The following is a 15714-nucleotide window of genomic DNA, read 5'->3' as shown; positions in this document are numbered from 1 at the left end:
AGTTACAGCCCACTTTTGATTGGCTGATATGTTTATATTGTGTCATTCAAATCCCCTACCGCCCAAAATGCGTGTAAACAATAAAGCGTGGTCGACCCACCTCATGAATAAATCACCAAACGTTTTAGTATAAATACTAGTGTAGATCCTCAGGAAAGCATCAGTTTGAATCAATCAAGCAGTTTCAACAAACCTCAATCAAAATGTTCAAATACGTAAGTTCTTTATCAGTTATAACTTGATAATTAGCATTAACTTATGTGTATATTATATAGGTTGTTGCCTTCTTCGCCGTCTTGGCTGTTGCCTTTGCCGCCGCTAAACCCGGTGTCGTAGCTCCTCTGGCTTACACCGCCGGCTACTCTGCTGGTTATGTTGCCCCAGCTGCCTACAGCGCCCACTACACTGCTCCAGTCGCCGCCGCTTATGCCGCCCCAGCTTATGCTGGTTATGCTGCCCCAGCTTACCATGGTGCTGCCTATGCTGCCCCAATCGCTTACTCCAACTACGTTTATTAAATTATTTGATTTATTTTAATTAGATATTTATTTTAAATGTTTGAAATCTACGATGACTGTGGCTAATAGACTATGACGCTAGCACATTGTTTAAGAACATCCAAATAATGTTTGAAAATTTTTATTTGTAATAAATATGATTTTCCTAAAATATTGATTATTTTTGTGATAGACAAACTAAATTATTTTAATTTGACAAAACTAATCAAACTACTACTGTATACCTATATAGTAGTTCGTTCACACACTAAGAAACGAAAATAATATTAAAATTATACTATAAAATGTATTTATTAAAATAATTTTGTGATTTTCTTGGATTTTACAATTTTGTATGCGAGTTTTACATGTTTCGCCCTGTGGGCATCATCAGAAAACTGATTATTATTTTTTTAATAAATACATTTTATAAACCATGGATTACGAATTCAACTTAGAAAATAATAAAATTATACTAATGAAAATATCTTCATGCTGTGGGCAAAAGTTTCATTTATATGGAGCTTTTGTGCAGTTTATGTTTAAACTATACTCATATGAAAAATGTATATACTTTAAATATGATGTTTACCTATCTCCATACTACCAACACTAGGAGATGATAGAGAATATATGGTACAATATAAGATACTACAGCGATACTACTTTTTCTACCGTCTTACTGATCAAATATATTTTTCTACTTCCACCTATGAAGCGCCTGTTTTCCATGGTATTTAGACACAAAAAGTGGTACTTTATATTCAAACGGCCAAAGCCGTGAGTGAAGTACTTTACTTACGAGCATTATCTACGGGGCGGAGCTTGCACCTGCGCATTTGCCTACAGTGCAGCATGCTAAACGTACTAAATGTTGTGAAACACTCGATTGATTAAATCAATATATATCATATATTACCTATCAATAATGTTCGTTTGACTCAATCAATAAAAATGTTGTAAAAGTAAAAATTATTATCACGAAAAATTATAATATTATAACAATAAATAAACTGATATCGATTTGTAGTGTGAATAAATTTGTTTTATAAAAACAACAAATATTTAAATAATGTTTATAAACAAGTAAATAAAAAACATTCTCATATTTTTTTATTACACAAAGTTGAGAATTTTGATTGATATTGAAAGTAGCTATAGATTATTGTGTCATTGACTCTACATTTTTTTAATGTGCAATATGTATTTGTACACAAGTTTTGCCGCTCCAGAGTTCCACACATTTGAGTATAAATACCCTAGCGCAGTCATCAAAAGGCATCAGTTTGAATCTAACAAACAGCTCCAACAAACCTCAATCAAAATGTTCAAATACGTAAGTAACATGCTCAAAATTTGAACGTTCAATTTGTAATCTAATTATAATTGTAATATTTTTTCCTATAATTATTATTATTTTATAGGTCGTTGCTTTCTTCGCCGTCTTGGCTGTTGCTTTCGCCGCCCCTCAACCAGGCGTCGTTGCTCCTTTGGCTTACACCGCCGGCTACTCTGCTGGCTATGTTGCCCCTGCTGCCTACAGCGCCCACTACACTGCTCCAGTCGCCGCTGCCTATGCCGCCCCAGCTTATGCTGGCTATTCTGGTTATGCTGCTTACAACCCAGTTGCTTACTCCGGATACGCTTATTAAATCTTTGCGGTTTCAAAGCAAGATGGGAAACGAGAAGAACTGATGGGCTATTTGACTTGACGCTAGCACATTATTTAACAACATCTTAATAATGTATTCTAAGTTCTAAGTTTTATGCAATAAATAAAATTTAAACAAAAATTTAACTGTTTTTCTAATATATTTCCTATAATGATAGAATTTTTTAATGTTTTTGCAAATATTCTTTTGTTCGCGATTATGTACCTTCCAATCATTTTTTTTATTGATCTATTCTTTAGTGTGATATTACAAGTATATTAGATTTGCTCAAAATATAAATTTGTGGCATAGGGATAATAAAATATCATTTCCTACAGTTCTTCATTTACGAGTTTTGTTTAGTAAATTAGATTTATTATTTGATTTATGTAGCCACTGAATAACAATGATTTAAATTTTGTCATAGTTTAAACTTGATCGTTTAAATCATATTGTTTTTCTTGTAGGGAATGCGTATTGTAGAATTTAATATTGCGGTTATTGGACTGAGATTGGGCGCGGTTGATCGCCATCAAGGCCGGTAACACCAGTTTTAAGCCGACTCCAAGAAGTTCAACTGCGTACGCTCAGATCAGCTCACAATCAGGAAGCACAAGAAATCAAGTGCAAGGTTGTAATTTCCAACTGCTGAATTAAAATAGAAATATCTAACAAGAACAATTCTATTATTATACAAAATAGACAAGTTAATTAATTCAGTCATTTATTCATTTGCATTGACAAAATCATTGATCACAATTCTTATCACGTTATTACAATCAATTAATAGTAGTAGTTGTAAGCATATGGATACCCATAGTTGTATGCCTGGAGGTTGCTGTAAGCCAAGGGAGCGCTATAGGCATTATAAGCAGAGTAAGTTGGGTAAGTTGAGTAGGGGTTGATGTATGCCCCCGAAGTGTATGCCAATGGGGCGGCCAGGTAACCAGGCTTAGGTTCTGGTTTTGGCTCAGCGGCGGCAAACGCCAAAAGAACAGCAAAGAAAATCTAAAAATTTAATATTTTTGAGTTTAAAAATTTAATCAATAAAATAAAATGCAATTACTATACTTACGTATTTGAACATGTTGGGTTGTTTGTTGTTGAGTAGACTCAAGCTGATTGCAGTTGAAAACTGATAACTGGATGCACACCGCTCGTCGCTTATATACGATTTTAAAACAAAGAAGCGGTACCCGATGACGATCTTCTTTTTTGTTAGCCGTCTACTGACATGTACTTGTACTGGAATTACACGAGTTGCCTTAATGCATAATGGTCATCGTCTCGGGCACGTACGCATATCGTGACATTGGCAATAGTGTATTAAGCGATTACCAAAGTACGCACACCGCAATCTGCAGAAAACAAACAAAATTGAAAGCGGACTGGTTTCATTTCAAAAAGAACTCATAAACTTTAATCTCAAGTTGGGTGATTACTCTTAGCGTGGATAATTAGTATGCAAAGTAGCAAATCTATATAAAACATTGTATAAAACGTAATTATATACTTGATATACTTATTTTAAAATTAATTACTTTAAAATTTTTATACGACTTATAAAGTGCGCTCAATCGTTAAGTATAATACTTTAAACAAAAACAAAATTATATTTACTTCAAGAACAAATACGTGTAAACAATTAGAAGGTTACGTTTTATAAAGTTTTTTTTACAAGTTTTTGTTGTTTGTATATTTTTGTCAATAATTACACTTAATTATTTTTTAATTCGTTGAGCAATACTGTTTTATTTACTTTTGTTACACTTGCAATTTCAAGTTCTTTGTTTATGATCCAGGCGTGACTTGAAGTCACGTTAGAGCGGACAGCTCAAATTAAAATCCGGGCAGATGGACACCGCTGATACGTCAGAGTAGACGAGTTCGCAAAAAGAAGCGAAGAAGTCAAAGAATTCGCACAACCTTGAAACCAGTCAGGTACTTTGCGTTACCAATTCCAGCACTCCAATCTACATATTATTAGGTATTTATATTAATTAACCAGCCGATAACGCCATTCCGTACATAAATTGAGCAGTTGTTTTTTGTTGTAGTTTTATGGCAACCCATGGAGTAAAAAAAAGTGGACTCAACGGGGCGAAACGACAAGTCGAAGAATAATTTAACCATACGATTCTAAATTGCCTAAACCGCAATTTTCGGCATCGCATTAGACTCTGGGCAATCATTTTGTATAAATAGGAACCACGATGGGAGATTAGGCATCAGTTCACCAAAGTACGCTGAAGCAACCAAATCAAACCACCAAAATGTACAAGCTGGTAAGTTGAGTGAGATTTTCTGTTGATTTTTCTTTGTAATATGATTTAAAATGATTGTAATTAATTCTTGATTTGTTTTACAGTTTGTTCTTGCCGCCCTTTTGGCTGTCGCCGCTGCCGACCCAAAACCAGGCTTTGTTGCCCCAGCCGTTGCCGCCTACAGCGCCTACTCCCCAATTGTTAAGGCCGCTTACCCAGCCTACAGCGCTTACTCCGCCTACGCCGCCCCCGCTGCCTACACCGGCTACTACGGTAGTGCCTACCCCTATGCCTACAGTGCTGGTGCTTACTCTGGTGCCTATGCTGGTGCCTATGGTAGCTATGCTCATCCCTATGGATACTCTGCATACGCCGCCCCCTACGCTTACCACTACTAGATAAACGACTGACGACGACCTACGGCTTTGGCCACATATCATAAATGACACCTGATTAAAATAAATAGTTTAATTTTATTTGGTGTATTTTATTTTCCATTTAATTAAGTCTATACTAACTATTATGTGTATGTTGGCCAATTCTGAATTTTATTATTTCGTCTTAAGGTTTGATAACAGTATATTAAGTATCAAGTAACTAAACGAGGGCTTTACTCAACTTTAACAAAGCAGCAGCGCCTGCTTTGACTTGTTTGACTGGAAATAGCATTTCATATGGTCTGGTGCCACACCGTAGGCAAATGCGCAGGTGCAAGCTCCGCCCCGTCGATAATGTCCGCAGATAAAGTACTTTGCTCACGGTTTAGATGTTCGTATATAAAGTACTACTTTTTGTGTCTAAAAACCGTGGAAAATGGCACTTCATAGGTGGAAGTAGAACAAATCTGTTAAACACTCAAAGATCAGAACATTATACATAAGAATTCTGAAAATAAAATACCAAATTCTTAGAATGATCCAAATCAACACTAAAACACATCACGTCTTTCATACATAATGATTAATTTTTATATTAAACAGATTGGCGTTAATTTAAACAGGCAGATATTTTTGTCCAATTTAGTTAGTTTATTTTAAAGGTTGTTATTAACATTCTTAAAACAATGAAGAAACAAAAAATTGTCAATAATTTCAGGTATTCAGTAGTTTATTCATATTCCTTTAACAGAGCATACTTCATAGTCCAATTTTCAAGTAAATACAATTAGTAGTAGTAATTGTAGCCATATGGGTAGGCATAGTTGTATCGGTAACTGTCACTGTAGGCCAACGGGGCGGTATATGCGCTGTAAGGGTTGATGTAAGAAGCGCTGTAGGGACTGAGGTAGGCACCTGAGGTATACGCCAATGGAGCACCCAGGAAGCCAGGTTTTGGAGCAGGTTTTGGTTCGGCAGCGGCGAAAGCCAAAAGAACAGCAAAGACAATCTAAAAATTTAAAACACACATGATAATTAGATTTATATTTTTAGAAATAACTAACTAAATTAGTATTTGATTAAAATTATCTGATTTACTTACGTATTTGAACATTTTGAAATGTGATTGAGAGGGTTTGGTTGCTGAGTCAACTCAAGTTGATTGCAAAGGCAAACTGATAACTCGAAATGCTGAGCGCACCGCTTATATACGATTTTAAAACAAAGAGTGCGTACAACCGGTGCGGGGTTTGATTGCAATGCAATAACTTGCTGCGTTTTGGAGTCTGTTGTATGAAAAATATTACATGGGTCACAGTCGTGTCAACGTGCGTACGCTTGATGGCCAATAGTCAGCTGACACGTACGCTGGTTGTAATAAAAATGTTTACAAGATATGGATGTCTGAAGGTTTTAATTACAAAATTGTGGGTTATAAATTTCAGGTTAATTGTAATAATAAAATTAGTTCGAATTATGATCACTTTTAACACGTTGAGGACGGCGCGGTTTTCGGTGTCTGTCGCATCGGGCGGCGTTTGAGCATTTTCAACTCCGTCTAATTAATTCAGCTGTGCGCCACTGGTGGTTATGCATTGCTGTATCAAAAGCGATTGTTTTGCAGTTGCGTCGCCATTTATTTATTTTCTTAGTAATGAATGCCTTTATCTTTAGAGTCCGACCGAAACTATGTGCGAACTGAGATGGCAAGTGACGACCACGACTTAGCCGCGAGTTAGCCGAACGACGCACGATAATTCACGAACACTGAGTTTCGGTTCTGCCAAAAGTTTCAGCCAATTTTGGCCGAAACCAAATTTGAAGCCAAAACTGAAACTTTTGTCGGTCACTATTTATTATAATATGTAATCTGAGTGACACATTTGATGACAAAGATGCAAGGCCCTGATTGTATAGGTGAAACGAGGAGAAGATATAACCTAACCAGTGGTGTAGTCAAAATGAATAAGTATCGTTTCAAATGAGCCGTGTACCACCGGTGGTACACGCCGTCCCACAGACCAGACGCGTGTGTACCACCGGTGGTACACGCCGTCCTTAACGTGTTAAAACACCAAATACGAAACGTTTACAATACTTTGAATTGTAAACACATCAAAAAAATTAAAAATAAATTTTATATGTTTAATAGATGTAGGTGAATTCGGTTGTTATTTGATATCCCATTCGTGCATTCAAAAACTGTACGTTATAAGAAATATATTACTACACGTTTAAAACAGTTAAAAATTTAACAAATCTTTGATGATCACAAATATACTGAAAGCTTTAAAAATTATAACATTTTTATATTAGATTTAAAAGAATCTAAAGAATCCTGTTTGAAGAAAAAAATCATATCTTTTGCCATTTCACTATTTTATAGTCCAAATCTATACTCAACTAAGTATGCTACAGTTAAGAATACTTGTTGTAAGAAAAATATTGGCGAAGCTTCAAGAAATAAAGTTAAAAAATCGTAGCTAGTTGGCAATGAAACCAGGATGTTCGCTCATGCAGGTTCTTCGCTTTTGCGTCAAATCCACCGATACGAAGACTGGTACGCATCTTGTCGTGCGTAAGTAAGTGCCTCAAGCAGATCATGCCCATTGTCGGCATACTGCAGCTATCATGCACGTCCGCCTGAAGAAAAAGTACTTCTTTGTCTCAGGATAATGATCTTGCACGGACAACCTTGACGGCATGCAGTGGTGCACTTGCGGGACCACAGTGCTACATTATCACAAAATGAGCAAAATAACAACCCCGGAGTGGTGGAATGCACTTCTATTATAAATAGCGAGAAGACAAGTTCGATAAGCAGTTCATCTCTACCGCAGATCAACGATCCTCACAAACGACAGAATGTTTAAGTTGGTAAGTTACTTTCTTGATTACTTTAAATATAAATAAACTTAAAATTCGAATTTAATTTTTCAGTTTTTGTTCGCCACCATCTTGGCTTTTGCCGCTTCGGCTCCAGCTCCGACTCCGAAACCAGGCTTAATTGCACCAATTGTTCCTCTGGCTTATCAATACCAATACCCATCTGCCTACGCCTATCAATATCAGAATCAGTATGCCCCGTCATACTTATACAAGAACTACTACCAACCAATTGCGTACCAGCAACCACTGCAGTACCAATATCAGTATCTTCTATGATCGGTTTCGGACGACGTGGAGAATCGAGCCAGCGACCCGACATACGACCCACTGGCCCCTTACATTCGACTGAAAATTCTCGCTCAACCATCGTCATCATAAACACTCATCATCATCTCAATAAATCATAAAAATAAAATGTTGAAAATAATCAAACAAAAATAAAATGAATACATGCAAATACTTCATTTTCTTACTGTTGTGCCTTCAACCAAATTAATGAATTAATATTTTGACTCTCAATTAAACTTTATCCAATTCCCTTTAATAGTGAAGCTACACCGCTTAGCTTTGGCAATTAAAACTTTGTGTCTTGTTTAAGAGACACATCTTCAAAGAAATGCGTCAAATGCCAAAGTCAAGTTCATTTATCTTTCCATCTAGGAACTGAGTTTGCAAACTTAAATTTGTTGAATTGCACAATTGAATGAACGCGTTTACCTATGTGGAAATCTCAAGAGGAAACGAATACCAAAGCAAGGAACAGGAAGGTTTGCGGAGATAGATCAAAGGGTTAACACATGTTTCTGTTAGTGTTTTATTTGTTGAGATCATTGCCCAGATGATATCTGCAAATAAAATAATATTTTCTATAAATATTTCATTTATTTGACGAAGTCTAAAGATAGTATAATGAAAGTTTGCTATAAATTTTTCACCGAATACAAGTAATTGGCAATTGAATTAAAATGCAGAAATCATCGCGTCGATTAGTGTTACAACATGAATGTCAAACGTGCATAAAATAATCCGCCATGTTATATGTGGATCGTCGTCGAAAACCAATGAAATTGTTTGCATAACATTTTCGTATTTGTATTCATACATCAGTTTCTTTAAAGTTTAAACCATCCCCTCTTCGACATTGCACCTTTTGCACGCATATATAAACCGGACAAAAAATCAAATTATTATCAAACAATCACATTGTTTCCTTTGAGCAACAACAACCACAAACCAACTACCAACATGATCAAGGTATATTTAAAAAAATTATTAAATATATAGCAATAAATTGTTAATGTTATTTGTATTTATAGATCATCCTTGCTGTCGCCATGTGCGCCACTATTGCCACTGCCACACCAGGACCAAAGCCAGGACTTTTGGCCGCTGCATACACGGCGCCGGTTGTAGCTCCTGCTGTAGTGACAGCTCAAAGTTCTCAAGTTTTTGCTCGCAACTATAATGGTTTGGTAGCTCCAGTTGCTCCATTAGTTGCCGCCCCAGCACCTATTGTTAGATCTGCGCCACTGGTAGCTGCTGCCCCAGCGCCGCTTGCTTACGCTGCTCCCCACTATCATTATTCTCCATATGTTGCTCCACCAGTGTTTGTTTGATCATGCCAATTGTAAAATTACTTAAATCATAAATAAAATATAACAAAGCACTATTTAGTCTTATTTATTACTTATTTTTTATCTAATTTTATTACAAATTTTAAATCGTATCCTAAAAATTTATATTAAATTGACAACTGGCAGAGTTGATTTAAGAAATTCGAAGATTCATATTTTTTTTGTTTTAAATTATTGCCTAGTACCTGACAAAAGTGCATCTACAACAGAAGGGCATGTTAATTAATTGATTTTATTCTACAGCGTCAATTAATTCACAATTACTAGTAGCAGGCAAAGTAAATATTTACTTGAAGATAATAATACTCTAATTGTACTCGTATACGAGTACTAATAATATAAACACATATCCACTAATTATTCACTTTCTTTAATTGAAAATGTATATTACCAAATAAACAACATCTACTAATGAATTTATATTGTTTATAATAGTTTCATATCTAGTCAAATTCAGTCTCTGAAAAGGTTGTAACTTCAAGTTTTTTGTCAAAAAAACTGTAAAAATATAATGGTTGATAGCTTATTTATTCTCAAAAAATGTCTTCATTACTTTGGTTTACTACCAAATTACAACGAAAAAAGTCATACTTTTACGCCTAGCAAATTAAAAGCATGTTTTTCCAGTGTTACCTATACTGCAGTGATTTGCGTCAATGTTATTTTTGTAGAGAAGCGAAATGGATTCTTCAATAGCGAATTCAAAATCGTTAGTGACTGGTTGTTGTTTCTAGCGATCATTTCTTGGATGATATGCAATAATACGCGTAATGCCGACAAGCTAACAAGCATTACTAGACTTCTCATTGGTACAAAACTACCATTAAATAAGTGTGTTACTATAATATTGGTTTATAACATTGTTTTCTTTCTGGTAATAGTTGCAATTAATGTTCATTTAATTATTACTATCGTTGAGAATTATTGGCAAATATTTTCATTTGCAATCGAAGTTTACGCAAGTCAATGCATTACTTTTATGTATTCCACGAAAATATTATTTATTGTATTGATGTACGGTAGATGGTCTAAAATGAACCAAAATTTGGAAAGGTTATTAGATGGATTGCCCGTACACCCCCAGCTTGTATCACAAATTATTGCTGAACACAATTTGGTGAACAACTTGGCAGATTTGTTCAACGATGTGTTTGGATTTGAAAGTCTTATCATTAAATTTTATGAAATGACTAATATTTTGGCGGTATTAAATGTCCTCCTTGAAAGGAATGCATCTGATGATTTGGCTGTCTTGTTGTTTGTTTGGGTCTTTTATATAAGTGTAAGTAAATGTTAGTAAGTTAACGAATATAGTTTCTAAAAGCATTTGGTTTTTAGGCTTTGGGAACATTTCAAGCATATCTGTTTGAGCTTATAAGTAACCATGGAAGGCGTACTGTCAATTTAGCTTACAATGTCTTGCAACGATATGATAATTACAACGACACCATCTTGAAACAAAAGCTGTCCATTTTAGCTCAGCAAGCGAGCCATCGTTGTCCTCGTTTTACCGCATGGGGTTACTTTGAAATCAATCACAAGATGCTTTTTACCTTAACAAATCTAACTTTGACTTATGTCATCGTGCTGGTACAATTAAAGTTACCAATGTTAAATAAAGAAAGTGCTAATTAAATAAAAAAAGAAAGAAAATCTTGCCCTTTAGGTGAACCATGTAACTGTAGTAGTAAAATAGGGTTTTTTGAAATTTAAATAAATTGTTACAGCATCGTACGAAATAAATAAATTCCAATATTAGCATTTTATAAATAAGTTTTTGCAAAAATTTGTAGGTCTCTACCTGACGTCAACATTTTGAAACTCCACAAATGTTATCCATAGTGAAATTTTCGGCGTAGCTTTACAATGTAGACATTGACGATGACAAACATGACAAATTATGCATCACGATCAATACGTGATCGTAATTAGAAATCTAGTATTAAAAAGTAATTTTAATTTCTCACTTTCATTCTTTCTTTCTGGTAGTCCAGTCTGGCCCAATTACATAACGCTTCCAAATTTAGAACTTTTAGGAAGGGATAGTACCCTCCAATTTCTCTATAAATATCTGACACCTTCCTCGTGGTAATCATTCAATAATCGTTCAAAGTTATATACTTAACAATGGCACATAAAGTAATTAACTCTTCTATTGGTAACTAATAAATTAAATCTAATAAATTTTACAGTTTCAGATAGTTTTCAGTTTTATGCTTGGAAGTCTTCTAGTGCATGTGCAGGGTAGCGGTGTTTTACCTGCACTTCCAGGAGGAATTGCTTACACTAGAGCCATACCTTACAACGTACCACCGTTTGCAGCAGCCGTGAGTTTCCTGCGCACTGGACCCAAAGCAGTGATAGCACCGGCTGCTGCCCTTCTGCCTCCTCATCTACACGCACGTCATGGGCCTGTGATTGCACCGCACGTCCATGCCGCTCCAGCGCCGTTCTATCCAGCTGTATCACCACCTCTTGCAGTGGCTCCCCACATAGCTCCAGTTGCATTTGGTGGTGTGCCTGCGATTCTACCGCATGCTGCTTCTCCAGTGCCACATGTAGGTGTGCTACCAGCACCACATGCTCATATTCTGCCACATGCACATGTGGCACCTGCTCTACCAGCTCCAGTACCTGCTCCGCATGTTTATCCGTATGTAGCTCATCCAGCTCATGCGTTTGTACCAGCTCCTCATCATGTGCATGCTTATGCAGCGCCTGCGGTACAGCCAGCTCCTCATGTGCAAGCGCTTCCGCATGTTCATGGACCAGCTGCGTTCGCGCCCTTGGTAGCGCGCGGTCATTTGCATCATCATGATTCTTTACATCATCATCGACGATGATTTATTTAGAAATTGTTGTATATATAACCCAGTCAACATAAAGAGTGATGTATATGTTATTTCTTTTATAATTGTACTTTTATATTACGGTTCTTTGGAAAAATAAAATGTTATTTGTTGAAATATATTTTTTGTTACAATTATATTTATATTCTATTCTAATATATAGGATATACTTTTATATATGTAATATTCCTAGTTATTTTAAAGTGTAATATTAAATTTGAACAAAAATGAATGATTTCTATTCTATAAGTACACATTTTCTAAGTTGTCTTGTGCTATTATTGCAAGTTTGCCGTATATTACCATTATCGCTTAGTGCAATAAAATTACAACTATTGGGAGTAAATATAAACATCTAAAATCTATATTTGCGAGTTCAATGAAAAATTCAATTATTTTTCTAAACTTTAAAAAAAATACGGGGATATTTATACTACCTAAGTATATTAGTCAAAATTTGCCCAACGAAAATTTCTTTTCTACTAACTTGACCGAAAATGGCATGTTTTAAATTAATTATTAATTGTAATTAATTGTAATGAATTAAGAAATTCTAATTTTCTAATTTTCTTTTAAAAAATCGCACTTAAACATTGCACCCTGCATAATTCAGGCTGTGTATGATGTTACGTGTAGTAATTTGTCACATGATCATTGACTGAAAGAAGAAACTGCTATAATTGAAGGGTAAATGTTTGAATTCAATCAAATATTGCTATTAAGTCACAGCAGAATATCACTATAATATAAGCTAAAAGCATTAGGGCAGCGTTTAAGAAAAATAAAACCAAGTATAATACTACAGTGTAAACATACCATTTAATTAAAATATTATATTTTCGTTCACCTGATAATGTGACTTACACGAGACATGCCTACAAAATAATCTACTAACAGTACACAATAGATCTGTTTCATAATTATGTAAAAATTTGATGATTTCCACAGACTTAAACTACAGCTGTGACAGTTAGGTATAAAAAAGTGTTCAAATGTGAAATTATTGTTTGACAGTCACGTATATCAGAAGTGAAGAAATGCTTGTTGGAGAAATGCATTCGGAATAACCAATTACTCCCGTTTATACAAGGTATATGCTAATTTTATTTACACACGGGACCAAGTTGCACGGTGGTAGAAATTGTTTTGGTATAAATGTCAGCAGGCCATCACAATTAACATTGTCGAATTCAATCCTTCGAACAACAATCAACCAAAACTTGTACACCAAATCAAAATGGCAGCTAAGCTAATGGTATGTTCATATGTTTAAATGATTACTCTACATCAATATCACATCTTAATTAATTGCTTAATATTAAATTTAAAATCAATTATATACATAATTTGTTTGGTTTCAGTTCTTTGTCGTAGCACTGATTGGAGCTCTTGCTTCCGCGTCAGCAGGTATTGTTCCTGCTGTGCCGGTGGCGGCAGCAGCATACGTGGCACCATACGCAAGCAGCTACAATGCACACGTTGTAAATCACGCGGTGGCCGCCCCAGTTGCGGTGGGCCATGTAGCTGCCGCCCCATACGTTGCCGCACCTGCACCAGTTCACTACTCTCTGCCTCATGCTTATGCCCATGCTCACGCCGCTCCGTTTGCCTACTCAGAACCTTTGGTAGTTGCCAAATAAGAACACCTGGTGTACATTTGATTTGTAATTAAAACAAAAGTAGTAATAAATCATGCATTCTAAAAAAATTAAAATGATTTTGTTTATATTGATATTATTGATTTGAAACTTATCTTCGCAGTGCACATCAATCACAGGTTATAGTATTTGCTGCTGTATTGATCTAAATCAAGTGCGAATGCAAGACCTACCGCATGCATGTCACCTTGATTCAATTTTTTCACCTGTCAAATGACTTTTCTTAATGTGCCCCAGATATTCCGATAGTCATTAAAAGAATACATTTTAAAGAGTTACAAAGTGTTTAAAGACAGTGACAATAAACAAATATTGCTTAGGTCTTATTCTTTACATGGTGGGTTATCTAATGCTTTCGAAGTGCAATTTAGTTGAACACTGGTGAAAGTTTCCAATAGTCAAAAGTCACATTACACAAGCGTTGTACGCAAACTTTAATAAAGTACTTTGCAGTAAAATAAGGCAAAGGTTTTTTTTCAGAATATACACTTCAAAGCGAGTTACTAGTTAATTGTATTTTTCAAAGAACACATTTATAATGAAAAAGGTACTATGGTTAGAATATTGAAACAGAATAACAGAATCATTGCATTTATTCACTGAAATACAAATTATATCAAATGACTCCTTATTAAAATTTTATTTTTATTGTGTATTAAGACGGCACTGAATGACGTGCAATCATTTATGATCGCACCACACTTTGTATATAGCGATTTATCGTCGTATATTCCATTTTCATATATCTTTCATTCGCAGCAGCCAATGCGGCAAACTCTGCTAAATGCAGCCAAACAAAAAACGTGAAAAAGTCATGAGAATGGAAACCTTTGCTAACTACCTGCGAACACATGAACTAGGTCTTGGGACTGCACCTAGCAAGGCACGACTTTAGCATTGCCTATATATACCGGTACAGCTTGCATGCAATCGATTCATTTGATTTTCTTAAAGTCACCCAAACTGTCTTTAGCAAGACGCATTTAGCAAGTGCATAAGTGTTTTATATAAGTGTAAATAGAAGCTTTAATAAAGGCTATATACAGCACAAAATGTTTAAAATTGTGAGTATGCAAATAAAGGAATAAATATAAAATGTGTTAAAATTTTAAATTGAATTTCTCTATTTAGATATTTGTTGCTTTGTTTTCTGCGGCAAGTGCTGGAGTAATACACGACCACTATGGCCCAGCTGGTTTAGTATTAGGTCCGGTGCCAGCTGCACCTGTGGTACACGCCGCTCCAGTCGTTCATGCCGCTCCCGTTGCGGTGAAAGCTCATGTTGCCACCTCGTACGCTAATTCCAATCTTGTTGCTTTGCATCCGCATCCTGTCGCTGTGGCTCCAGCGCACCCTATCGTACATGCCGCCCCTGTTGCACCATTAGTATTAGGTCACGGTTTTGGCCCTCATGGATTTTACGGACATCCTTAAATGACGCATCAAAACGGACATGATTATAAGAAGAACGACAATTTTTGGAACGCTCCCAAGAAACACTGCATCAACCGAACCAGGATTATTATTTAAATATTTTATGTACACCTTGAATCTTTAAGATATAATTATTTCTTATTTTTATGTATTTGTAATCAGAGTTACACAATATACTGAATATTATTTTTAAACTTTGCAATTTTGCAATTTTGCAATTTTTTAGCAATTGCTAAAAATTCATCTATTTTCGTTGCTCTCCCACAAAATTACTTCAAGCAAGCTTATTCAGGCGTTTTGAATAATTAAGCAATAATTTATTACCACGTCTTGTTTGGAAAAAGTACGAATTAATATTCTACTATTATTGTGTTTTCGAAGATGAATAGGATAATAAAATATTAAAGATATGTGCACAATTAGAGAAATTATTTGAATACATGATTAATAGGAGCAGAAA

General features: G+C 35.3%; 5 protein-coding genes and 1 long non-coding RNA gene across 6 annotated transcripts; 5 read left to right on the top strand and 1 right to left on the bottom strand.

Moving 5' to 3' along the window:
* The first annotated feature begins 165 nt into the window (after positions 1–165).
* On the top strand, positions 166–669 carry LOC135793923 (pupal cuticle protein C1B-like). The gene is made up of 2 exons (XM_065305050.1): positions 166–215; positions 276–669. The coding sequence occupies exons 1-2, from the start codon at positions 204–206 to the stop codon at positions 516–518; spliced, it is 255 nt and encodes an 84-aa protein (XP_065161122.1). The 5' UTR covers positions 166–203; the 3' UTR covers positions 519–669.
* A 1039-nt stretch (positions 670–1708) lies between these two features.
* Positions 1709–2290, top strand: LOC135793924 (cuticle protein 18.6-like). The gene is made up of 2 exons (XM_065305051.1): positions 1709–1833; positions 1922–2290. Exons 1-2 carry the CDS (start codon positions 1822–1824, stop codon positions 2147–2149), a joined length of 240 nt encoding a protein of 79 aa, XP_065161123.1. The 5' UTR covers positions 1709–1821; the 3' UTR covers positions 2150–2290.
* A 566-nt stretch (positions 2291–2856) lies between these two features.
* Positions 2857–3923, bottom strand: LOC135793925 (uncharacterized). Its single transcript, XR_010548746.1, has 3 exons — positions 3909–3923; positions 3225–3507; positions 2857–3157 (listed from the first exon to the last, which is right to left on the bottom strand). It is a non-coding gene; the product is annotated as an uncharacterized lncRNA (long non-coding RNA).
* Positions 3924–4005: 82 nt separating this feature from the next.
* LOC135794562 (uncharacterized) lies at positions 4006–9295 on the top strand. The gene is made up of 6 exons (XM_065305875.1): positions 4006–4136; positions 4207–4434; positions 4518–4796; positions 7731–7930; positions 8798–8933; positions 8996–9295. Exons 2-6 carry the CDS (start codon positions 4423–4425, stop codon positions 9293–9295), a joined length of 927 nt encoding a protein of 308 aa, XP_065161947.1. The 5' UTR covers positions 4006–4136; positions 4207–4422.
* Positions 9296–11440: 2145 nt separating this feature from the next.
* LOC135794560 (nematocyst expressed protein 3-like) lies at positions 11441–12156 on the top strand. Its single transcript, XM_065305873.1, has 2 exons — positions 11441–11452; positions 11506–12156. Exons 1-2 carry the CDS (start codon positions 11441–11443, stop codon positions 12154–12156), a joined length of 663 nt encoding a protein of 220 aa, XP_065161945.1.
* A 2716-nt stretch (positions 12157–14872) lies between these two features.
* LOC135794545 (cuticle protein 70, isoforms A and B-like) lies at positions 14873–15254 on the top strand. The gene is made up of 2 exons (XM_065305855.1): positions 14873–14884; positions 14952–15254. Exons 1-2 carry the CDS (start codon positions 14873–14875, stop codon positions 15252–15254), a joined length of 315 nt encoding a protein of 104 aa, XP_065161927.1.
* The last annotated feature ends 460 nt before the right edge of the window (positions 15255–15714 follow it).

The sequence above is a fragment of the Atheta coriaria genome, unplaced genomic scaffold, assembly GCF_025399875.1.
Source record: "Atheta coriaria isolate IRGN ID8LTWV9N9 unplaced genomic scaffold, Caltech_Dcor_3.1 hic_scaffold_6_pilon, whole genome shotgun sequence".
Lineage (NCBI taxonomy): Eukaryota > Metazoa > Arthropoda > Insecta > Coleoptera > Staphylinidae > Dalotia > Dalotia coriaria.
Note: the sequence above shows the minus strand (reverse complement) of the source record. Positions and strands in the feature narration are given on the sequence as shown.

What these genes read in the sequence shown, in the direction of transcription:
- LOC135794562 (XM_065305875.1), top strand. An exon ending in CTGCATACGCCGCCCCCTAC is followed by an intron (nt 4,797 to 7,730) that starts GCTTACCACTAC and finishes TTAATTTTTCAG; the next exon opens with TTTTTGTTCGCCACCATCTT. An exon ending in CAACTACCAACATGATCAAG is followed by an intron (nt 8,934 to 8,995) that starts GTATATTTAAAA and finishes TTGTATTTATAG; the next exon opens with ATCATCCTTGCTGTCGCCAT.